Here is a 27,210-nt window from a genome sequence, read left to right as displayed (position 1 = left end):
ACAGAATTACAGTAGGAATATGGAATGTAGGTATCATGAACATAGAGAAAGTTCAACACAGTGAAAGATTAAATGAAATAACTAAAAACTTGTCATCAGAGAATTGAGATCAACTGAGATTGGACAGTTTTAGTGAGAAGATCATACTGTTTACTACTCAGGGCATGAAAAACAAAGAAACAGCATTACTTTTATCTTAGGAAGTATATAGCAAGAACAGTCCACAGCTATAATGCTATCAATGATTGAATAATATTTATGAAACTTCATAGACAACATTTTAATATGACAATCATTGTTCCAACCTTGATGTGGAAGAAGAAGACATTGATAAATTTTATAATGAAGCTCAATTTTAAACTGACAGAACATGGAAGCATGATGTGGTGCTTGTGACTGGAGACTATAATGGCAAAGTTGGAAACCTGAAAGAGGAAACTGTGGTTAGATGGTATGGCTTAGGAAACCAATTAGCCTGCTGACCCTTGAGGGGCCACCGGTGTGGGCATGAGGAATTTCTGGAGAAGACTATTTGGGGCTTGGAAGCCTTAATGAAGACTTCTAACATCTTGGTATGTGCATGTGTGAGCGGGACAGGACAAGAATTACCGTATTTTCCGGCGTATAAGATGACTGGGCGTATAAGACGACCCCCCAACTTTTGAGATGATTTTCAAGATTTTTCATCTTATACGCCGGAAAATCAGCGAGCCTGGGAAGGCACACCCTCCCCTCTCACTGTGGAGGAAGCAGGGCAGGCTGCCATCTGGCAGGAGCCGGCAGGGCAGTCCTGCGCATGCGCGCGCTCCCCGGCTCTTAAGGAGTCCTCGGGGAGCCATGGCAGGCACCTCATGCTCTTCCCTCTTGAGGCAGCATTGGCGGAGCCATCCAGCGTCGGGCGGGAGCCAGCAGGGCAGTCCTGTACACGTGCGCACTCCCCGGCTGCTAAGGAGCGATCCTTAGCAGCTGGGGAGTGTGCGCGTGTGCAGGACTGCCCTGCCGGCTCCCGCCCGATGCTCTTCCCTCTTGAGGCAGCATCGCTCCCAGGCTCCTAAGGAGTCCTCGGGGATGCTGCCTCAAGAGGGAAGAGCGTCTGGCGGGAGCCGGCAGGGCAGTCCTGCACACGTGCACACTCCCCGGCTGCTAAGGAGCACTCCTTAGCAGCTGGGGAGTGTGCATGTGTGCAAGACTGCCCTGCCGGCTCCCGCCAGATGCCAGCCTGCCCTGCTTCCTCCACAGTGAGAGGGGAGGGTGTGCCTTCCCGGGCTCGCTGACTTGCAGCCAAGCCAGAGCCGAAAGGGGCTTTTCCTTCCACCCACCCTTTGGAATAGACACAAGAGCTCCCGGGGTCTGGTGTTTGCAAGGGGGAGGGGAAGGGGCTGAGAGGCTCTTGGGGGTGGGAAGGGAGAGTCACGTTGGAGGGGGGACTGGACTAACGAGGCTTGAAATTGCTTTGCAAGAACGGGGGCGCTCGATTGATTTATGTACTATTTTCCAGCATATAAGACGACTGGGCGTATAAGACGACCCCCCCAACTTTTGAGATGATTTTCATGGGTTAAAAAGTCATCTTATATGCCGGAAAATACGGTAACCTAAAACTGAGGAGAAATTTCCTGACAGAACAATTAATCAATGGAATGAGTTGCTTCCAGAAGTTGTAGATGCTCCAACACTGGAGGATTTTAAGAAGAGACTGGACAAACATTTGTTTGAAATGGCATAGACTTTCCTGCTTGAGCATGGGGTTGGACTAAGTTCCTTCCAACTCTGTTATTCTGCTAATTCTGTTAAAACCCACCAAAAACATGGCAAACAACAGAATTAAAATCAGTAACGGTTCTAAGTAACCTATGTCAGCAAATATGGAGAATGATGCAGTGGTCAACAGTTTGGAAGATGTCAATTTACATTACAATGCCAAAACAGGGAGACTTAACAGTGTGTGTAAACTATTGTACAATTTCTTTAATTTCACATGCTAGCAAAACAATGCTTATGATCATCCAATGCTAATTAGAGCCTTACATGGAAAAAGTGATGCTTGATGTTAAGCTGCTTTTAGAAATGATTGCAGAAAATGAGACATGCTGGACAATTGAAAAAGCTAAATAATATTTTTAAAAGTTACTATGCGCTTCAGTAATTAAAGAAAGACTTTTGATTATATCAATCACATCAAGCCATGGAAACTGTTCAGAAAAATTGGAATGTATAGGTCAGATCAGGAAGCCACAATATGGACAGTACATGGTGAAATAGACTTGGTTCCAAGAGGGCAAAGGAGTGTGACAATGCTGCAAATTTGCTGTTTATTTATTCAATATATATGGCAAGCATATATTAAGAAAAGCTGGATTGTAAGAAGCTGAGCATTTAAAAGGAGGAAGAAGCATCAATAACTTGCAATCTGCTGGTAACAGTACCCTGACAGACAAAAATGCAAAGGATATGGAAACTCTAGTAATAAAAGTCAAAGTGGAAGAAATGACTAAATGACCTTTGTTTCTGCTTTTAGGATTAATAGTAAAGGAACTAGCAGTCAAAACTTTGAAGAAGTAAGATGAGAAGAGTATTGACAACTCTGATATTTGGTGTTGGGACTGACTCTTGAAGATACTGTAAATAGCTAAGAAAACAAACCACTGGAACATTGAACAAATCAACTCAAAGGTCTTGCTTGAAGCCAAAATAATCAAGCACAAATTATCTTACTTCAGACACATTATTCCAAGACCTATCTCTCTGGAGAAGTACTCATGCTGGGAAAGGTAAAAGGAAATAGAAAATGATGATCAGCAGCAAGATGGACTCTGATACAATACTGATGAGTACACCATTGGAAGAGCTGAAGGACCAGATTAGGAACAGTTCATTTTGAAGAAAAATCTATCTTTATCAGGGATGTCAAACTGCCGGCCCGTGGGCTGGATGCGTCATGCCAAAACCACGCCCACCCCATTGCCGGCAATGGAAAAAAAGTCATGATATGTCATGACACATCATGTGATGTTGTGAGGTTAACACCCCTGATCTATATGGTTACTAAGAGTTGGCGATGTTATGCAATCATCATAATCATGTTCTACAGATACAATAATCTAAATTACTTTAACATATTTCCTATAGAACAAATGCATTTTGAGCAGTGTATTTGAAAAATAACTGTTTTATCCCATTATACTTCTTAATGACTTTGTCCTATGGGCTGTAGTGCCATATAAAAATGGATAGCAGTGACCATCATGCCATCTTAGCATTCCTGATTACACTTCTGTAATGATATAGTAATCCAATATAGCATCTGTTCCTGTAATATAAACCCAAAGCACCATATTCTGTTCACCAAGAACTGCCAAAAGCTAAATCAAAACATATCAATTTTGTTCTATAGTTCTATTTGTAGCTGGCTATATCCCAATGGACGAGCTCAGCAAGACCTTAGCACATCCACAGTGCTAGTTCATTAACCTGGCACAATCATTCCTTGTGTCTGTCTTAGTTGATAGCACATTCCAAACCTAATTGTTATCTCCTCAAAGCAACTCTATTATTTAGGCTGACACTGCTCCCCCCACTCCTTTTAGCTGTTTGTTGCTGTAATGTTATATTAATGAGCCCTCCAGATAAACAAATTGGAGATCAGAGTGCTGCTTGTTCATAAGGAAGTTAATTTTTTATTTATTTAATCACTGAGCTGTAGGCAACAGGGAAAGATTTATGCTATCAAGGGGAACATAGGATGGATCCCAATGACATGCTGTATGAATGGGAAAGATTTTGTGTTAACATGCATGCTATTATTGATTTTCTTTTTACGTCAACAAGTAAAGATCCCTCTAATCTCTATTCCCTCTTGACTTATTACAATGTTAAAAGCTTACTTTTTCACTGAACTACTTAAACTTTTCATGAAACAATCTATTTCTGACAAATATCATCACCTTTCTTTAAATGTTCGTTTATAATTTGATATTTAAGGGTTGCTGCAGAGATGTGGTGTTTTATTAAAAAACAGAGATGGATATTCTCCTTGATTACTATCCTTTTCAAGCACAATTCTTTTTCTTTGCTCAGTTTAGCTATGATTCACAACAAAACATGTAGTGACACTGATCACTACAACTTGCTAGATTTTTACTCAGCTCAGAATCTGAATCCAACTTAAATTGTATATGCAAACCTGGGTTAATTGCTAATCATAAATAGCTATAACAATGGCTGATGCTGTTTAAACTGTAATTAGACTAAGCCAGGGGTAGGCAACCTCGGCTCTTTTAGGACTCATGGACTTCAACTCCCAGAATTCCTGAGTTAGCATAGCTGACTCAGGAATTCTGGGAGTTGACGTCCATGAGTCCTAAAAGAGACGAGGTTGCCTACCCATGGACTAAACGATATAATTTATACTTCAGAATTCAGTAGATAGGGGAAAGATTTGGAAGACATCAAGCAAGTGGAAAAGAATGCAAAATACTAGGGAAAGACAAAAATATTGTACAATATAAATAAAAAGATATATTTGCCAGGAATTAATCAAAAACAGTAGTTACGCTAAAAATGCTGAAAAACTGAAGAGAAATTTAGATGATTTCTTTTTCAATAATTTTATTAAAGTTTACAAATATAAAGATAAAAATGTTATACAAACTAAGAAAAACATAAAAACTAAAGAAAAGAAATAAAAATAGAAATAAAAACAACCCAGAAAAGAAATAAATATATATAAAATATAACTGTCTCTCCGACGTGTATAAACAAGTCGACTAAATTAACACAATCTCTATTTCATTTTTTAAAAATATCTTCTTCCCATATCTCATTCCATATTAATAATCAAATTACAAAAAAATCATTCATTCCTACTAAGCAAATCTATCAAGAGATACCAGAAACATTAACACATATATTTTAAATGTAATCAAAAATCATTTTTATAATCCAAACATATTTTCTCTAAGAAACAAAGCAGAAAAATCTGTCCCTATTTATAAACAATTTTTTAAAGCCTTGTCATACAATCCTGATAAAAAAGAAGTCCTATTAACAGCCACCAGAAATCATAACATATATATTTTAACCCTTTTCCAACAAATTCACTTTTTGAATCTTTTCATTTTTTTTTAAAAAAACTTAATCTTTAGTCCCATTAAATAGTTCACACATGATTTCTTATCATTTTCTCTTTTTTGTCTTCCAGAAACAGCTTGAATATTTTCTCTTTGTCTTCTCCCAGAGATAGCTTTCCTTGGTTCCACACATATTTTTTGTAAATTCTGAGTTGCTCTTCTGATTTATTGTGCATGTATTTCCTTTGATTATTAAGAGATCAACTCTTCTTGTCTGTAAATCCATTTGTCATTATTTTCTATCACTCTTATATCCTGGCATTTTTAAATCCATTTTCAGATCCACATCTTCTTTCATATCACTTCTATAATTCAGCATTTTTTAAAACTCAAAATCCACATTCAAATCAGCCTCAGTCTCTGTTTTAGCCAATAAAATATGATATTCTTCTATGTCCTCTGCTAAGGTATCCAACTTACCCAACCTTGTAAGTAACTTCTGAGCAAATTGTTCCCAAATAATCTTAATTTCTTCTATAGTCCAATAGTGTTGCTCCAATGTATTAATGGGATTGTTCCCCTTCAAAAGTAATATTTTGTTCTCTCTTTCAAGTTCCTTCTTATCATCTGTCTATTTTTTTAATCAGCAGAACTTTCCTAGGGGAGGATTTCTTACAATTAGTTTCAAAGACATTCATTGAAGTCCATCTAGTTCCTTAACTTTCCAAAATCAACATCCTCTTTTGCTGTTTTCAAAAAATTAAAGCTATTCATGTTAAATCCTTAAATTTACTCAGAACATCTTTCATCTCGGTTGGACGGTTAAGCTCATGGTATACTATAGCTTGTCTTTCAGAAGGTTCTTCATTCTAAAGAAATCATTAATAAGCACTTTCCTACAGTAATCAACAGGGGAGATAGGTGAACTCATTTCCTATTTGAAAGATGCTGAGCATGGCTTAGGCAAGATGAATGCACCCCCATCCCCAGACCTCTCAAACACACTGAATAATGCTATTTTGTGATCTATTCCCAGGCAGAATCTGTGTGGAGCCAAACATGGAAGATCCTTGTCTTCTCAATTCAAAAGGAGTTTCAAGGACATGAACTTTTCATCAGTTCCTATTTCGGCCAAGTTTGTCAGGTCCACAATAAGTAGAGTTTTGCTCAATCTGCTATGCTGCTCCTGAAGCTAGAAATAAAAACATCTTTTGGAAGAATTGAAGAAGGCTAAACAAGGGTTGTACAATAAAGCAGAATAAAAAAATAAAGTACTGAAATAATTCCAGATAAACTGAAGTGAGACACTGCTGGAATGAGAATTTTAGAAAATTGTATGGGAACTACATGGTGATAGGTGAAACAATGCAACTGAAACAAGTGTTATAAATGTTAGAATTCAAGACAACACACTGATGAAAAGAAGGTAATAAATGCTGTAACACTACTGAAAAATGGTAAGTTCACCTCTGTAGTTGACATAATGTGAAAAATATTTGCTTATAGAATAGCTATCCAACTTGTTTAAGGTATACATGCCTCATAACTATAAAATAGAGAAATAACATAGAATTTTCTACCAACAGAGAAATAACAGGAGAGAATGAACAAAATTATCTGGGTGGTGGGACTAATTTGTTAAGTGTGCCTGGGAAAAATTATATTTGAAATATTACAATGACAATGAACACAATTTGAGAAGTCTTATGTGGCTTCATGTCATGCAGGAGGTATGCAGACAAAATTTTTGCTCTTAACTATTTATGAATGTGAGAAAGAAAATGAATTGTTAAGTATTTAGAGAAAAGATGAAAAAGTGAAAAATATTTGCTTATAGAGTAGCTATCCAATAGTCCTGAGTTATGGACTATTTTTCCTATACATGGAATTGATGGTTGTCTGCTGCATGTGATAAGAACAGCATATGATTGCAGTAAATTCAGGCAAGAATAAATGAAACATTTAGCAAATGTTTCATTACTGGTTAGGAATAAGGTAAGGATATATAAAAGCCCTTTGGGTGTTTATTTTAGGACAAATATATATGAAATGTTTGTGGGTATGTTAAAGATGTATTGGTGTATACCTACTTTTGTATGCAGGCAATGTCTTACTGCGGTTTGAGAAATCAAATAATTTACATCAAATGCTGAATAGATTGAATGAAGCACTGAGGAATAGATCTGAAAATTAATGTATCAAAGACAAATACAGTTGTATTTGACAGGAAAAATTGAGTCAGTGATTACAAGTTTTTCATAAATGATGAAAAATTACATCAAGTAGATCAATTTATATACTTTGTTAGAATGTCTACTAAAAATAGAAAAATGGTTGGGGAAAAAAGGAGAAATACTAGTAGAAAGATAGTGGGCAGGATGCTATATGTTGTGAGAAATGGATGCTTACTGAAAAATGGCTATGTGTATAGATAGTAAGCTTCTGTTAACTTGGTTGTATAGAAGGGAAACTAGGTTTTCATGAAGAACAAAAGGATAAGTTGAATTCAGTAATCATTTAAGAAGTGTATCACATAAAAGAAGAATAGAATCCCAGGGCCTGAGGATACTTCAGAGCTCATTTTGTCCAACCAACACATTTTCAAGAGATAGATGTAAAAATAGATTTCAAGGATAGCGAGTTATATAGAGTTACAATAGATAATGATGGTATAAGCTAGATTTTGTTAATTTCCTTTAGTGCCCTTAATTTGTTTTGCTATCACTGTATCACTCTTTTTCTGCAACTTTGCATATTACTTACATTGAAAAAGAATAATATGATCAATATATATCTGTGGTATGTTATTAGGTATATGTTAAAAAAATGAACAAATAATGATATGTTTCTTAACCTTCCAAAGCTTGGAGGATAAAGAATTTAAATCAATTAATAGTATTAATTAAACACATCTACTCAGAAATAGGTTCTATTATTTCTATCAAGATTTGTTATAAGTAAACACATATGGAATATATTCCAGATAAGTGTATGTAGGATTGTAACCTTTCCTTACCTTGAAATACTATCATTATACTTAATGCAGCTACCTAATTTCTAAGTAGGTATGAATACAATTATGGTTTCTTTTGTCAGCTCCTCCTATTAATTTGCAGTTTTAACATCAAGCTGGTTCTGCCTCTAACATCTATTAAATTTTACAGACAGCATCATGAAAAGATCTTGAGAACTCAAAAGCTTGATATTTGTTTTGTGGCATTTTGTCTCATCCTAATTCAAGGCAGTGGATTCTGAGATATTATCATTCCAAGAATAAAGCCAAACAACCAAAGTATAGTTCATTTGCTATGATATAGCTCGTTGTTAGATCAGTGAATTATTTCTCCCTTCAATTTAGTTTCACAAAAGGAACCAAATGTTCTGAATTTTAAAAAATGATTATAGGTAATCCTTGATTTACAACATTATAAAGTTACAATGACACTAAAAAAAGTCTTCTAACTGAACCTCACAGCCATTGCTGTGTCCCTGGGGTCATACGATCAAATTTAAACACTTGGCAACCAGCATGTAATTATGACATTTGCAATGTCCCACTGTCACATGATCACCAATTGTGATCTTCCCAGCTGGTTTCCAACAAGCAAACTCATTGGGGAAGCAAGATTCACTTAATTATTATGTGAGTCATTTAACCACCAGGATGATTCACTTAGCAACTATGGCAAAAAGGTCATAAAATAGAGTGCAACTCACTTAAGAACCACCTCATTTAGCAACTGAAATTCTGGTCCCAATTGTGGTACTAATCTGAGGACTATCTTCAGATAACACATGCCCCTTTGGGTTATCATTTAAGAGATATTTCCTTACCTAAACAGAGAAACAGAATAACCATGGTTGGGCAAAAAAGCAGTTGGATGGGGCAGTAACATCTGACTGTCTGCCAGTTTCCCCATTGTGTTTTCTTGTGGGAAATCAGCAGCATCAGACATCTTCCTTCCTTCCTTCCTTCCTTCCTTCCTTCCTTCCTTCCTTCCTTCCTTCCTCCCTCCCTCCCTCCCTCCCTCCCTCCCTCCCTCCCTCCCCATTTACTTCTGGGAAATTTGCAAGGAGAAAGCCAGCATACAGATAAGTAGTTGCTGCCAGGTGGGGAAGGATGGGTGTGTGAAAAAACAGGTAAGAAAGGGTGCACAAGAGGGACCCTGGCAGCAGTCACTTACCTGCATGCTGGTTTTCAGTCAATATGTAGGGTATATGGGGTATGCGCAAGAGATGGCATATGGGTTAAGAATGGGGATGGAAGAGTGATGTGGGTCAGGAAGGGTCCATGGGCTTGCACAATAGATGTATGCAGATTGGGAAAGGCATACATGGTCAGGGAGGATGTCTGGGGATGCACAAGAGGTGCCATGCAATTTGGGAAAGGCACATGGAGCAGTTCAAGTCAGGAAAGTTGGTGCGTTATACATAAGAAGTGCTCTGTGAGTTGGGAAAAGCATGTGGGGAGTGGAGCTGGTCAGGGAGGGACCACAGGGAAAGCATATAAGGGGTGACTTGGGTCAAAAAGACTTGGAAGAGTGTGTGAGGGTTCTTCTTCCTTGTTCCTTCCTCTCTCCCACCCTTTCCTGCCTCCCTATTTCTTTCTTCCTTTCACAACTGGCTAGTAAATGGCTGCTGGATGGGGGGAAGGAATGAAGGATTACAAGAATGACTGGGAAACTATTATGGAACATTGAAAAGGAGGATCACATGACTGAAGCAGTCTGATCAGAGCAGTAGCCTGGGGAAGTAAATTAGCCTATTTGAGGTATCTTGATTCAAAAATTGTTGTTCTATAATGTATTGTTTATCATGAATTCATTTAAAGGTTATTTTAAAAAGAAAGTTTTAGTAGTATATACAGTAGATACATATTTTTGAACTGTTTGGGTTTTTGGACAGAGAAGAGTATTCATGAGCCTTTTTGCTTCTGGTGATTTGCAACTCCCACTTTCAATTCTATACATATTAACACTTAGATTTCTGTGAAAAGATCAAACTTAAAATGCCGTGAAGGCAATTTTATTTATTTATGGAAGGCTCTGGGTTTTAATTAAAAGTTTAAAAAATGGAAGCAACCCCCTTGGGATGAAAGTAAACTCTATTGAGACCATTAGACTGGCAGAGAGGGTGGATCCAATTGTCACAAAGAATCAAGCTGAAAGAAAGATGTATTACTAAGTTTCTAGTGACTATAAATGGAGAATGAAATATTCAGTGCTAAGTAGTAAGCCAACTCAGTGTATGTGATTTATTGAAATAGAGCTCATTTTTTGTTAACTAGGTATCCAAAGCACAGTGAAAATGGTTGCCAGAATTAGTGAACATAAACTTAAAGCTCACCTGTGCATGGTAATTTGAAAAATAACTATGGAAAACAGGCTATTATAAATCAGTTACTGTATTCAGTGGCTGAAATTTATAGTTGGATCTATGTTTATCCATTTCCTTTCCATGGAAAAGGATTACTGGTTTTGGACCGAGGTGGTGTTGATTGTGGTATGAGCCAGTGCTATGAAACAAACACAGTTATTTGATCATAAAATTTGTTTGTAAGAACAACAATATCACAGGATACCCATTTTCAAAAATTTCCAGCCAGCTCAGCTACTGGGAAAATCCCAGTACATCTGAATTCACAATATATCTGAAAGTTCCCGCGTTAGAGAAAGCATTGTATTTTAATCTTGCCATTAATTAAGGGACTCAGAATACCTTAAATGACCCTCCCTCTTATTTTTTTTTTAATAATCGTATCAGGTAGGATAAATTGAGAGGTAGCAAAAGTCCCAGATAAGCTTTCTGGAATGATCTTCCCTAGATCATAAGGTTGCTTCAACCCTAGAAGCCTTAATGAAGACCTTACTTTGTGTATTGATGTATTTGTAAATTTTAATCACTATAGACTCTATGCCAATGCTCTGTAAAGTACATATAACCATTAAGTATTTATTTAGAGAACTATTTGATCATCTCTTTTCCATCTCTTTTTTCTCTTTTGTATGCAAGAAATGTAAAAAAAACCCTAGTCATTCAAATTTATCTTTTTTCTTAATCTAGGCAAAGCAAATTAATCTGGAACTCTTTAAAAATGGTTCTCTTCTGTAAGGTATACTGTATCTGTGATGCAAAAATTGAGAAAATCACTAGATTATTTCAAAAAGTTACAGGTAGTCCTTGACTTACAACCACAATTGAGCCTGGAACTTTGGTCATACAGTTTTGAGGTTGATCACATGACTGGATTTGATTTTACAACCATTTTTACAATGGTTGTTAAGTGAGTTGCTGTGGTCATTAAGCAAATCATGTCATTGTAAGTCCAAATCCAGCTTAACGGTGGTGCAGTGGTTAGATTGCAGTATTGCAGGCTAACTCTGCCCACTGCCAGGAGTTTGATCCTAACCAGCTCAAGCTTGGCTCAGACTTCCATCCTTCCAGGGTTGGTAAAATGAGGGCCCAGATTGTTGGGGGCAATAGGCTGACTCTGAAAACCGCTTAGAGAGGTCTATAAAGCACTATGAAACAGTCTATAAGTCTAAGTCCTATTGGTATTATCTAATGGGGGTATTTTAACATTTTTTGATGGAAAATAGCAAAAAAGGTTGCAAGATGCAATCACATGACCATGGGAGGTTGCAAATGGTTGCAAATATGAGCTGGTTGCCAAATGCCTGAGATATGATGTGACTGTAGGGATGGTACAATGACCACAATTTCAAGGATGGGTCATAACTTTTTTCAGGTCCTTTGGAACTTTGAATAGTTGTTCACCAACTGGTAAAGGGCAACCTGTAACATTTTCTCTGTCTCTCTCTTTTTCTTTCAGTTATCCGAATTTTTATAGATACGTAACATTGTCTATCTTCCATGAAGATGTCTAATCTCTTTTTAATACCATCTCTCTCTCTCCCCCTCCCTCTCTCCCTTTCCCTCTCAACCAGGTATCTTGACTTAATGTAAATCATTAGAAGGGGCAAAGTGTGGATCGCTGGATCATGCTGAAATAACATACTTAATCCTCACCCTTCCTATTGTATAAGCATGTTGTAAGATTTTTTTCATATATCAAATAATTGCTTTATGAAGGGACAATTCAGATTTTAAAAAAATAGAATACCAAAGAAAAGTTAACCTCTTGGTCACACAGTGTCTTAGTCTTGCATCTTAAATAAGCTATTTAAAGATACTGCTATCTTAAATGTGCTATTTAAAGCTACTGCTAACAGTTTCTGCCAATGATAGCCTGTTGACTGAACCAAGTTTTCCTGACTATTGCCCCTATAATAGCATGCAATCCAGAGAAATCAATTACAGGCTAATTACTTCCCTGTTTTAATTAGTATGCCTGCCGAAGGGCACAAAGGACACCCCCATACTGATCAGTGAGTTTGACAACTGAAATTGGTTTATCAAGGCCAGTAAAAGTGCACACTGGTCGTGCATCAAAGATGCTACAAATTAATTTAACAGGAAAGCACATGCTGCTTTATTTGTCCATCCTTAGTGTAATAAGTATAATGTGTTACATCTGGATGAGCAAAGTGAAAGAAGGTTCCTAATCATATGGATGTGGAACTTATAGTGCAATGTTATTTTTGTCTACTCAGAATTAAGTTATATTGAGTTCAATAGAATGTATTTTGTTATGTATTGGGCTTGCTTGTTAACACCACGTGGTAACGGCTGGTAGGTTGCGAAAGCAGGGAGCTAGCTAATGGCTCCCAACATCTCAGACTTTTCCAGCACTGCTATTAGTTGCCCCTAGGCGGCAATAGGTTGCTTCAAACCTATTGGCTGCCGCCTAGGGGCCAAGGTATAAATTGCTGCAGCTGCAGCCCTGTTCTCTAGTTCAGATCCTGCAAGAAATAAACCATGCTCTTTGCTGAACTCACTTGCCTCATCTTCATTCCTGTGCAACGAACCCAGTATACAACACTGGTGATGAGGATGGGATCCTGCTTCTCCGTTGGAGCTGAAAGTCACTAGGGGAGAGGCAGCACATGCCTGGCGGGAAAAGCAATTCCCCCCCCCACGGTCAGCTAGCAAGCCACACTAGCGACCACATGCTCAGGACCAGTCCCTGAGCAATGGAGAGGCAGGATTAGAAGAAGCAGAAGCCAGCTGTGAAGACCAACAAAATGCCCAAGGTCGGAAGGCTGCAAGAGTTCGACATCAAGAAACCAGAAGGATGGCCCTTGTACCTGTCCCAGGTCGAGAACTACCTTCGGGCGAACCAGGTCGTAGAGGATGGACTAAAGGCTGCCACGCTGCTCGGTGTGTGTGTGGCCCAGCGACGTTCAATCTGGCCGAAAACCTGTTCGCGCCCATGTCGTTGGAATCCATCCCCTACGCTGAACTGAAGAAGAAACTCGGAGAACACTTCCAACTGAAGATGTTGGTGATTGCATGGAGCTATGCCTTTGAACAACGAATACAGCAGCTGGGAGAAACTGCATCCGAATACATCACGGCCTTGAGGCAGGCCGCACACCTATGCCGATTTTCAGACGTTGAAGAGCGACTTCGAGACCTGCGGCCTCCGCAATTGAGAGCTGCAGCAAAAACATTTTGCCAGAGGGGTCCTGTTGTTCGCAGATGCCCAGAACGAGGTCATGGTGAACGAAGCTGCTGGTGGAGCTGTCCGAACGATCTGGCCCGCCAAAATGAAGCAACACGAAGAAGCCGTCCACCATGAGGACGCCAAACTCACCGAGGAGTCAGAAGAAGACATCAAAGTCGACAAGCTGCACAGATAGCCCGACCCACAGCAGCACAACAGCAAGCAGCAAGAGACTAATTACAAGGCAGATCCCTTGCCTAGATGTCCAGGTTGTGGTGGCCGCCCCCAATGCTCAGACTGCAGGTTCCGGACAACCGTGTGTTGGGCCTGCAGGAAAACCGGCCAAATCGCAGCAGTTTGCAAAGGTCACCAGAGGCACTGGCCAGCGCATCACCAGTCAGACGATCTGACCAGGAGAGATACTGGGGCCCCGGGGCCGTTCAGCATGGGTTTTTGCTCAAGCTGCTGAAGTGTATGTCGCACCAGGGCCTGACGCCCCCTTAAACCCCAAGTATAGACTCCAGGTGGAGCTGCAAGAGATTCCCTGTAAGATGGAACTGGATACAGGCTCTGCCATTTCCATTATTTCTCTGGACACATTTAATTCTGTGTGCAGTCACAGTAGGAGATGGGCCAAGCTGAGGCCCTCTGACATACTTTTAACAGATTTCCGTAACACAAAAGTTGTAGTCAAGGGTGAAGCCACCTTGGCAGTTAAATTTAAAGGGTTTTCGGGGCACCTGGATGTTTTTGTAGTAGGGGGGCCAGAGAACAAGCCTAATTGGGCTCGATTGGTTTGATGCACTAGGCATCCAAGCAACCAGTATGAACCGGACACAAGTCGCAAGTCTAGTGTCAGTTTGCAAGGACTTTGCAGACTTATTTGATTCAGCCCTAGGAACTTACACGGGCCTGCCAATAGCATTTAAATTAGACCAAAATGTGGTTCCCATCAGGATTAAGCCTCGCAGGGTCCCCTTTGCCCTCAAGCACAAAACTGACATGGAACTAAACAAGCTTGTGGAACAGGGCGTGTTGCAACCAGTAGATGGTGGGGAGTGGGAAACTCCTATTGTAACACCACTTAAAGCCAACAGGGAAGTCAGAATATGTGCAGACTACAAATGTACAATTAACCGGGCCCTTAAACAGCATGCATACCCAGTCCCAGTGGTGAGCCACATCCTGGCATCTTTTCAGGGTGGCACTACTTTTGCAAAATTAGATTTGGTGCAGGCCTATCAGCAGCTACATGTTGATGAGGTCACGGCCGCAGCACAGACAATTTTGACCCACAGGGGGGCTTTCAGAGTAAAGTGCTTGCAATTTGGGGTCAGTGTAGCCCCGGGTATTTTTCAGGGAATCATGGAACGCACACTCAAAGGCATCCCAGGGGTTTGCCCCTATTTTGACAACATGCTTATTGCTGGAGAATCCACAGAAGTGCTAGCAAGGAGGCTCAGAGCCATCCTGCAGAGGCTGCGTGAAGCAGGCTTCAAACTAAAAAAGAACAAATGCAGAATTGGGGTTCCCTCGACTGAATTTTTGGGTTTTTACATTCGTACCAATGGCATCCACACAGCTGAGTCCAAAGTAAAGGCCATTCAGATGGCACCTAGCCCTAAAACAAAAGGAGAGCTGCAAGCATTCTTGGGCCTCCTCAACTTCTACCACGCATTCCTTCCTAACAAGGCCTCAGTGGCAGAGCCACTTCACAGGCTCTTAGATAAAAAAAAACTTCTTGGAAATGGACCAGCATTCACAAAAAAAGTTTTGAGGACCTGAAGTCACTTCTGTCGGTCAGTTCCACTATCACTCATTTCAGAGACTCTAAACCAGTCTGTTTAGCATGTGACGCATCCCCATACGGGGTGGGGGCAGTTTTGAGTCACTTAAGAGAAAGATGGAACCAAGGTTCCCATTGGATTTTATTCAAGGACACTGTCCTCTGCTGAGCGTAACTACACTCAAATTGACAAAGAGGCATTGGCCATTGTAGCTGGAGTTAAAAATTTCCATGACTATTTATATGGTAGGGATTTCATGGTCTTCACAGACCACAAACCATTATTGGGGTTATTCACCACAGACAAACAGACACCCCACATATTATCCACCAGAATGCTGAGATGGTCTATTTTTTTATCAGCTTACATGTTTAAGCTGATTAAACAACCCGGCAAAAAATGGGCCATGCAGACGGCCTGAGCAGGCTTCCACTGCCACAAATTGAACCAGATCTGGCCCCAGCAGCCTGTGTATTGTTCATCCAGGACTTGCCAGAATTTCCTCTCCACGCAGGGGACATAGCTGCAGAAACAGCAGCTGATAAGACACTAAGTAGAGTACTTTCTTGGGTACACACAGGATGGCTGAATAAAAGCCCAGGGCCTGAATTCCAGAGTTATTTTACTAGAAGACACGAGTTGTCAGCTCACAAAGGTTGTATCCTATGGGGGAACAGGGTCATAGTCCCCATGTCACCAAGAGACAGGGTCTTACAATCACTACATGAAGGTCATCCGGGTATTGTTCGTATGAAAGCTTTAGCTAGAAGCTACTTATGGTGGCCAGGCTTAGACAAGGCCATTGAAGCCCAGGTGCATGGATGTTACACATGCCAGCAATCAAGGCCTGAAATGCCACACGCTCCAATTCACAGGTGGGAGGAGACTCACACTCCCTGGTCTAGAATTCACATAGACTTTGCTGGGCCCTTTCAGGGACATCTCTTCCTTATAGTGGTTGACAGCCACTCTAAATGGCTTGAAGTAATTCCAGCTGCTAACATGACTACTGCTAGGACCATCTAGGTGCTTAGGAAACTCTTTGCCACACCTGGGCTGCCAGACATCATAGTATCTGACAATGGAGCCCAATTTACAGTGGCAGAATTTCAGGCATTCCTGAGAGCAAACCTCATCAGGCACACATCGGCCCCATTTCACTGTTCTTCTAATGGTCAAGCCGAACGGATGGCCTGGACCACAAAGGAGTCACTGAAGTATATAGTGACTGGGGACTGGTATCACAGATTGGCAGATTTTTTACTTTGCCAGCATTCCATGCCCTGCATGGCTACAGGGAAAAGCCCAGCAGAGCTGCGCTGGGGGAGGCAACTGATCGCAAAACTGGACAGGTTGCATCCAGATAGGGTGGCAGCAGAAGCTTCGCGCCCAAAACCCCCAAGGGGGCTGCAAGTAGGTGACAGGGTGTGGGCCAGGAACTATGGGCATGGGAATTTGTGGGTGCCTGGAAAAATTACTAAAACATCAGGCCCCCTCTCTTATGAAGTGGGGCTGGAAGGCGGGTGAGTTGTATGGCGCCACATAGATCAGCTTAGGAAGCGTTTTCCTGAACGGCCACAAAATGAGGACTTCATCATAAGTCCTTACTCAGGTCCACAAACCAGCAGCCAAGCCGGCCCATGCATAGACCCTGAAGGCTCACACAGCCCAAGCAATGAGGAGTTGGCTGTAGAGGAGGGGAGCCTAGAAGTCAACATGGGTCCCCTGACAGAAAAAGCCAACCTGATGGCTACAGCCGCTGTGCTAACTGCTGAACAAACTGACTCTGGGGTGGGCCAACCTGGAAAGGCCAGCCAGAGAGCACCAAGTCACTCAGAATCACTTGAACTAAGAGACACTGGTCTACCCAGCCCAGTGGGCAAGCTGGTAGGCCAGGACGTGCCTGGGTCCCCCAGGCGTTCCACAAGGCCATGCAAACCACCTGCTTATCTGAAAGATTTTGTCTGTAATAATAAAGCTACAATGTTGTATGTACCTTGTATTTAATGCTGGCCTACAAGATTGTAATGGACAATGGAGCTATAATGTTGTAAGTACTTTATTGTGCTGCTAAGTGGAACCTATTCACACCAGTGTTAAGTCTTTGTAAAGTGTATTGCTGTAATTACTATTGTTGCTATAGTGTTGTTCATTCTAAGGGGGAAGGAGTGTTATGTATTGGGCTTGCTTGTTAACACCACGTAGTAATGGCTGGTAGGTTGTGAGAGCAGGGAGCTAGCTAACGGCTCCCAGCATCTCAGACAACCCGTCTCCAGCGCTGCTATTGGTTGCGCCTAGGCAGCAATAGGTTGCTTCAAAAGTATTGGCTGCCGCCTAGGGGCCGAGGTATAAATTACTGCAGCTGCAGCCCTGTTCTTTAGTTCAGATCCTGCAAGAAATAAACCATGCTCTTTGCTGAACTCACTTGCCTCATCTTCATTCCTGCACAACGAACCCAGTACACAACATATTTCTAGTCAGTTGTGCTTAGAATTTAATTCAAAATTAATTGTTGTGAATGGAGCTTTTTTGTGTGCCATGTGTTTAGTAATATCATTCATAATAAAACTGATTTTAATAGGAACTAAAAGCCATTTTAGCCAGGGAAGTTAGAATTTCCATCCAGCCATGAAATTTATTGTATCAGTTACTTCCTCTTTTATAGTTTCTCCTAATACACTGCACTCTTCAGAGGATAAAATGAAGTTATAAATACTACTTGGACCCTACTGGAGGTAAGTGAAATACAAGTGAAATTGACAACAACTCTTTAAAATGTCTTGATCCTAAACACACTTGAATTTTGCTGCATACCATTAGATACTATGTTTGGCATGACTGATATCAGAGAGAGGGGGGGAGGGAGGGAGAGAGAGAGAGAGAGAGAGCAGAATTAGGGATTATGGAATGAAAATAGCTCAAAAGACAAGGATTTAACAAATAGTTAGGATTTCAACTGGTTTCAGAATTAGTGAGTTTATGGGAGGTCCTACGTAAGGGTTAGGGTTAGGGTTGAAAAGATTGCCTATGAATCAAAGTCTGTAGAGGTATTATGAAAGCAAGACCAAGTCAGGATTGCAGTCTTTGGCATTATTTAATTTGTGCATTTATATCTCAGGCCTCAATATAATTCTCTGGGTACATCATATACATTAATCAAATGGGCAAATATAAATACAGTCAAAAATATATTTAGCATTTTAAAAATCAGTTACAAATCCATATAAAGGATATAATGGAGATATAACTGCTTTAAATTGAACATGGAGTGATCATAGTTTTTGCTATGTGAAGAAAAGATGGAGAGCAAGCCTTTTTGGGAAGATTATTCCAGTCTGGAGGCCCCAGCACTGCAAAATATTCTCCTGTTCAATTTCAGTTGGTGGGAAGAGTATAGAAGAGTGGCTTGATTCAGGTATATTCAGATAACTGCATCTTATTAGGGTGTAAAGAAAGGTTAATGAAAGCAAATGGCAGGAGTGAATAGGAGAAAAATGTATCATTACCTCAGTGATGCGTGGATTGGAGCATTTGACATTCCTGCTTGACCAGTCAAGCCACCTTCCCCATCCGCTGACAGGGGTGGGACAGTGTTGACGTAAAGTGCACTTTCCTTCGCCAGTGCACCAGCCACACTCAAATTTCTGGTCCGCTTTCAGGCATAGTCCACAGCTTTCCCTCTGGGCTGCACATTTGTATAGATGAACTGTGGAGATAAAGAAGAGAAGCTTGGGCTGAAGGTGAGAGGCCTGGAAAATAAGATGCATCTGTTCAGACCATGACCTGAAGCTACCATGTGAAGCTGCCATCAATGGAAATAATCATCTTCAGTGCTTTTGAGGCAGATGAGCCTTCTTCTATTTGTTGCAGACTGACTACTGCAAAACTTTCCAAGGGAGATCTGCCATTTGTTAATATTCTTTTATACTCTCTAGGCAATATCTGCCCTATTTTTCTGGGCTTGGGATATAGTGATTTAATTTATCTGCTCTAAAGTAGTAGGTTGATTTAGCCTCTTAGCTGTTATTTATTTATTTACCAGGTTTTAATTTAAATTGATACTGGCAGGCTCAATAGGTTTACCTAACATTTTATATTTTTATATGATATTTTGTTAAGTTAAGCTTACCCATCTGCTCACTCCCTATATCTTCTTTTTTTTGGAAAAAATAATTTGGGTTTAATTATCATGATAATTGTAAGTCACATAATAACATTTGCTTAAGGAAAGAAAGAACTTACAAAGACATGTGGACTTAGATTATTTTGTAAGCATGCATGGGCTCTAAGTTACTAAAATGTCACAAGACACTTTCCTGTTTTAAAACATAACTGTTTCCATAATCATTCAAGAGAAAAGAGAGACAACATTGCAACATTTGATGCTTATGAACTGGTCTTTTATTGCTAGTTTCCCTGAGGTATTTCAATACTCCCAGACTAATTTAATGGTAAACTATTGTTGGTTGAGCATAAATCTGATAAATATGCTCAGCTGTAGTTATAGGGAAGATGGCAATGTCAACACGTTTAGATACCTCTTTAGAGTTCTACAATTTTGAAGCCTGATCTAAGGCTTTCATATGAATGACCTACACTCATCCAATTATTTCTGGATTGCAGAATGGAATTAGATGATGTCTAGCAAATTCTCAAAGACTTTATAAGGGACCATTTTCCCCCTTGATCCACATGGTTCAAATGGTTCAAATATTAAACTTTACAAAATAATTTTGTGCAATGTTTTTCTTTAAGCTGTCCATACTTCCAAATTCTATGGAACTGAAATTTGTGGGTAGCAAAGTAAATGGTTACTCATTAGCAAGATTTGTGAGTGATGAGCAAGATCTGATTAAAATATGCTTCTCAATTACAATGGACAGTCCAGTATATATATATTGTCTTATGTTTAAAAAGCATTTGATTTGGGTGCATGGTATTATTTAAGGATGCATGATTCGCAGAAAGGCCTAAGCAACTTATCTTACATCATGAAGTGGCAAGGTCAATGGGATTGAATATTAAGGATCAAGACAATTTTAAATAAGCTATTGCATGATTGTAAAGGAAATGATTCCTTTATTTGCTTAAATGCTTTCCTTCAGATAATAGTAAATTGGTTGATCTAGGATGCAACAAAATTCAAGAAATATGAGTAGGGTCATATAAGGTCTTTATATGCTTGTATAATGGGGCTATAAACTCTTCTGCTTTGTTTTGATCCTTTCAACATTTTTTAAAAAACACAATTACTTCCATAAATAATTACTTCCATGCCACATTTGGTTCACAGTCTTCAAGTCTTCTTTGTTTAGTTTACCTCAGTTCACTGAAAATGATGATCCCAGGATGTTTGGCAGGGCTTCCAATACATCAGATTTCATAGTAAAGTTCAAAAATCACTCAAAAGCAAAGTATGGCTCAGGTGGGATAAAATAAAAATTATAAATGGATATCTCTGTACATTTCATAGAGTAAAACAGATTTTGGGCTGGACTGCACCAAGTTTAGTCATAACTCTGATTCTATGCATATACCTTTAGACGTGTCACTAGAGAAATAGTTTCCATGAGACAGCGTTTCCTTCTGTACTAAATGTGAACAAGAGAAACCAGGTCCTGATAGGTATACTTCTTGCATTAAGAATATATTATGCATACAACTGGAAGCTACTGCTTTGAGGGAGTGTTGCTCCTATGAGAACATAAGGAATTAACTAGACTGCCATCTGTACTTCTTTAAGCCCCCCCTACCTCCCCACATGTTCTTTCTTTCTTTCTGATCAGGTGGGTACACTACCACATAGATCACTGGACTGCAATTATTCAGCATTTTTACTTTCTAAGAAAATTGCTAATTGCTTTCTAAGAAAATAATACTACCACGTGCAGTATTATTTAAACCCTAGAACTTTATGTGGCAGCCTATGAGTTTCCCATTTTTAAAAAAAATAATAACAAGAATTATTTTTAATTAATATGTCTCAAGAAAAGGGATCTTTATAGTGTAAAACATTGGCCCTGGAACTAAATATGTGCTGAACAAATACACACACAGATATACAAGAGCTAGTGTGGTGTTTGGGACCAATATACATACATACATAGCACACAGTGATAGAGCCAGTGTTGTGCAGTGATTAATGTTAAAGTACCAGATTAGAAGCCAAGAGACCCAGGTGCTAGTCCTCCTTTATACTCAAAAACTGATTGAGTGACTTTGAATCCATTGCAGTCTCTTAGACCACAATTAGGATGTCAAAAAAAATCTAATAACCTGTATTACATATGCATGATAAGAACAACAACAGAGGTAACATAATTTAGATTATGGGCTATATGCCAGACTTAGCCTTGTCCAAATTATATTTCATGTCCATATTATACAAGCATCATAGCTGTCTATGTGTAAATACATTAGGGAAGGCTGATGTCTATTTAATTCAGATTTCCTATCTGGAGCCCTCTAAGTGTATTGGAATGCTAGCTGGAAATTGTGAGGGCATTGTGATTATGTGAAGCTAACTTTCAATACTCAAGAGAAAAAACATGGCTTAGAATGGGCCTAATTTAATGGTAAAAGTATTCACGTGGATCCTTCTAACAAAGTGTATGTTCCATTACCATATTGTTAGAAAAGGTCTATGAGAGCATATCTTTGAATAAGGCTGCAAACAAGGACAGCTGTCTATGCAAACAAAGTGTCTCAGTCATGTCTGAACTTCTTGCAGTAAGGGTTCATCTTTCACTTGTAGTCACAAGTATATGGTAGTTAGTATTTTAATTAAAATGATGGATATTCTAGGAGCTTTGAAATGGGAAACATCACAATGTGTAAATAAATATGCATGTCAATACCAGTTTTTGAATTAGAAAACCAGTAGAAAACTCTGATCCACTTACAAGCTGAGGCCAAATATCCCCTGATTTGTCTCCTGATATTTCTTTTCATTAATTACCACAATCCTTAATCACCACAATCCTAAGCAAACTTTTTTTTGGTAAAAGGGAGATGTCAGAAGGGTAGGTTTGCTAATAACAAGAAAAAAATAACTAATTTTGACTAAAGCAATACATAGTTCTGCATGATCACGCTAAAGTTGTAACATTAACATTTCCACTCATTCCAGAGATTGTAAACTACAAATAACAGGAATCAGGTTTTCTGATAATACAGTATATTGGAAATCTGTTTATCTTAATAACAAGAAATAACCCAAGTCAGTATTTCCTTTCTCAGGAAGAGAAAATTAGGTTCGATTTTTAAAATAGAAAACCAGGGAAGCTAGAAAATTTTAGGCTGGTCAGCTTAATATTTGTCAGTTGCAATAGAAGACAAAGAGATACCAGCAAAATGTAGAGTTTTTTGGGTCTATGTGGTGCTATATATGGCTGCCTAGTCAGGATGAAATGAATTGATCTGCTGTGCTTGCTTGCTGTCCACAACAGAGCTCCAAAATGACTTCCATCTCTTCCTGGACTGTATTTACATCACTATCTAGTGGGGAAATTATGTTCTTAAGGTTAGTGTAATTCTACATTGCAAAATAAATGTTTTAACCATTCAGTGACTTATAAGCTTATTATTGTCACACCTCTCACAGGAAAACTATAATGCCTCTTTACTTTCAGGCCTTTCTAGTGTTGAGCTTGCAATTCAACTAGTGTCTTATGCAAGGCATGGGATACACTTTTAGGGTGAAACTTAGTTTTTCTCCAAAAACTCTTAAGAAGGAATAATAGAAAATAATAGAAAATAGAAAAAAACATTCAAAAACAATACAAGCACACTCACTCACAGCTATGTTCATTTTTGTTTTAATGGATGGGAGACCAGTTTAGCAACAAAAGAATTTGAGATGGATGAAAATAAATTTTCTTATTCTCTCTTGGACTTCAGTTCAAGTAATGTTATGTAAATAAATGAAAATATAACAATATATATGTTGAAATATTTACCTTTCATATCCTCTGGGTTGTCGATAATGAAGTTTCCATTCCAAACGACAGCAAAATCTACAGCTAAATTACTTATGTCCATTCCATCATAGAAGTACTAGGAAATAAAAAAAAAGAGAGACATAAACATTCAGGCAAAAATTGTAAAAAGGTTGGGAAGCCAAGGAATGAACAATTTAGAATTTTACAATATATAGCTTTAGTGATATGTGGAAACATTGGAAAGCTAGAAGTTATAACACTGAGAGAGAGAGAGAGAGAGAGAGAGAGAGAGAGAGAGAGAGAGGGGGGGGAGAGAGAGAGAGAGAGAGAGAGAGAGAGAGAGAGAGAGAGAGAGAGAGGTTTTACCACAGAGGGATAATTAAATCAACTGGCAGACCTGGAGAGAGGTAATAGATTAATTATCCATTTCATGCAGACTGTTCTCACCATTCAGTCTTGGGTTTGCTGATAAAGCCATATTATCAGTGAAAGAATTAATGAGATGAAAAAGAAAATCCTACACATCCTTGTAACAAAGCTACACAGTGCATAGCTCTTCTCTATGCAAATATGCTAGTTTATTCTGTGTAAAGTACTTGGAAAATACCAGCATACTGATGTTTTAGACAGCATATAGAGAAATAAATGAGATCATAGTTCTGGGAAAAAAAGTCTTTTCATTCAGTGATAGCTCACTGGGTTGATACAGACTGTGCTGTCTTGCTTCCTTCAGCCAAGTAGACAGTGATTCATGGAAACATATGTGTTAATAGACTTTAAAATGACATGAAACCTACAAATGACTAACACGGCTGCTTCCCTGACACCTGCAACACTTAATCTGTTTCCTTAAAGCAAAAGTGAGAAACTCAATCATCTAGCATTAGCCACCCTGGTCAATAATGAAGGATGGTTGCAAATTAGCAGCATCTGGATGGTCACATACTGTATTACCCATTCTTAATCTGATGTTATAACTATCCTTAATCAGGATAACTGACATCTATAGTTTCCTTGGAAATGCCATGTACCTTTTCTCAGAAAACTGAGGTGTTAAGTCTATCAGAGCAGGCAAATAATTGCCATTTAAGCCAATACATTTGTAGCCTATTTTCTAGTTAAAAGAGATATAAAAATCCATGTCTACCTATAGTCTTTAAATCATCTAACCAAGTTTTACTTTACATTGCTTGCTCTCTGCTAACAATAATAAAATTGCAAGCTATCTCTCTACAATTAGCAGCCATATACCCCCAACATACTCACAATTCAATATGCCCCACTCATGCTCTCCCCTATGTGGGGAACTATAATTTTATTTTGAATTTTGAATTCTATGAGTATGTTGGGGTTATATGGCTGCTAATTGTAGAGAGCTAGCTGACTCATGAATGAATGGCTGCTAGGTCACCAAGGTAAGACTCAACATAGAACCTACTACCCAGAGGTACCACATTGAAGGATCCCAGTTATATTCCTGTAATCTAATTATTTTATTATTTCAAAGATGGAGTATTCCTGTTATGGAATTTTTAATATATATCCAAGTATTCAATTCATCACTCTTATTATATTTAATAAATGTTTTTCTTCAGTCTGAACATGAATTTAGTGTGGTTTTCTGACAAAACCAAGATATTCATATTTATGCCTAAGAAAGGATAAGAAGGTAGTGAGTAATTTGGCAGAAGTGATAAAGAGATGGAACTGAGGTTCTACCAAGCTACTATCTATCCTGGACAGAAGATAATTATCTGGCAATTAAAGCAATTAATGGCAATTAATATGGGTGACTTTTAATAACTACAAACCATTTTCAGGAATGCAGTCACCCTGAAAAATATGGAGCCACCTGAATGGAATCAAGGCAGGCCATGCCAGAATTAAGCAAAGCTCTTTAAGTGGGGAATGGCCGAGAGTCTGCAGTTTGACTGACAGAACAAAGTATAATACATATAGTTCAAGAATGTCTCCTCAGGAAATTTCAAGCCACCTGGGATGATCTCATTGCAGCCACGCCAGCAGTAGTTTGATAGCTAGCTTCCTTAAATATCTAATTATAACATCTCATTGCAATTCTATGGCTCCATAATATAGTGATTTTATTATGGTTTATCTGAATATTTTATCTTTTATATTGTATTGTCCACATATATATGTAGACAATATATGACAATAGATTGATATGTGGACAATACAATATAGGAGATGAAGCATCAGCAAAATGTGTATATCAGTTATTGCATGACATCAGTAGATGCCATATGTTAAATAAATTATCTGGGAACTCTGAAAGTTTCTATCAGTGTATATCAGTGATTGTATATTGTATATCAGTGATTGCATGAACTCTGTAGATGCCATATATTAAATAAATTATATGGAAACTCTGAAAGTTACTATCTCTACCTGTCTCTTTCCTATATCTTTGCCTCTAAAAGAACAAGCCACCTGTGGAACCAATAAGAATGGAGAGGCATTTAAGGTCTCTTCACAATATTCAATTAAGAACATGTTTTAGGGTCAGTATATAAACAATTAAAAATGCATAAAAATAAACCAAGAAAAACTGCAACCTAACAGCTCCAGAAGTTTGAGCAAAGATTTTAAACAGAAATTTTTTCTCCTAACTAATTAACAGAGAATAACAGTCAGTAGCAAAGGAAAGGAAGGAGAGAAAGATTGGTAAAAGAGGAAGCAAAGAGACTGTGTTTTATACATTTGCAATTTCTTAAATTGCATCAAGTGATAAAAATTCTTAATTGGAGTGTCTTTTCTTTATATTTTTAATAAGTTGCCATACATAGCATATATTTAAAGTACATACTTGATTACAGGCCTTAATAAGCAGAATATTGAACATATTATGGTATGTCACTTGGATTTGCAAACAACAGATTCCATGTATTAACATTACTTCAATTGGTCTCAATGAAAAACACTGTTACTTTGTTTGATGTTCTCTAAGAAATGTTAGGATAATGTTCTTTATTTAAAAAACTTTTTAAAGTTCTTGACACATTGCTAATGATATAGTGACTGTACAAATTGTACCCTATTCAACAAGGCAGGCAGCAATAATTATTGAAAAAATAGCTCTATGGATCAAAGTCAAAACATAATATGACAGGATATTCAGATCAAACATTAATACAATAATTTTTAGCTTTGGGAAATGAAACTATAACTACCAACAGAAAAATATTAAATTCTGCAATTAGTATTCCTGACAGATGTTCAACAACTGATATAATAAGTTCAGTTTATGCTACAATGGTCAGAACCAACCAAATCCTATTACACAGTGGTAAGAAATTGGTGAGCGAATTAAGTACTTTATAATATTTCTCAATTAATTAGACAACAGATATCATTTTGCTCACCAATTTAATAGCAAATGACATTTTAGATCTTGGGGTTTGTATCTTGGGATTTTGTTTGTATATACAAATAATTGCAATTATTTTTTGGATGCTAAATAAATCCTGGGAGTGCTGAGCATTCTCAATGGCCACAGAATGCCTGGATTAGAGAGAAGGAATGGGATGCTCTAGAAGAGGGCATGTTTGGCTAGCCAACTAGAGCTTTGAAAAGAAACTTTGCTTCACAACATTTTCATACCTTTATTTCTTGTGGTAGTTATTATTACTATTCAGGGGGTGAGTGTTAAGATACATATCCCAAACAGTGCAGCCATATATAATTGTTGGGTCATCAGGCCTGAGAAACATCATCGTTTTCAAGTGCACAAAAACTTCCATGAGAAAAGCTATAAGCCAAAACTTTGTTGTGGAGATTGTGTATTTGCATTAATGCATTTACATTAATGCATATGAGGTATACATTAT

The 27,210-nt window shown here is 38.5% G+C and overlaps 1 protein-coding gene across 1 annotated transcript in view; it reads right to left on the bottom strand.

Annotated features, from left to right (window-relative positions):
• The window catches only part of PLXNA2 (plexin A2), a gene marked incomplete at both ends in the record, with an annotated part of 410,248 nt that overhangs the window by 123,040 nt on the left and 259,998 nt on the right, over positions 1-27,210 (bottom strand). Inside the window, 2 exons of the mRNA XM_083358076.1 lie at positions 18,929-19,128; positions 23,381-23,477. Of these exons, the coding sequence (XP_083214202.1) occupies positions 18,929-19,128; positions 23,381-23,477 (297 nt within the window). The remainder of the gene's footprint in view (positions 1-18,928; positions 19,129-23,380; positions 23,478-27,210) is intronic.

This window comes from Vipera ursinii (assembly GCF_947247035.1).
Source record: "Vipera ursinii genome assembly, chromosome: 3".
Lineage (NCBI taxonomy): Eukaryota > Metazoa > Chordata > Lepidosauria > Squamata > Viperidae > Vipera > Vipera ursinii.
This window is presented reverse-complemented; position numbering and strand designations above follow the sequence as displayed.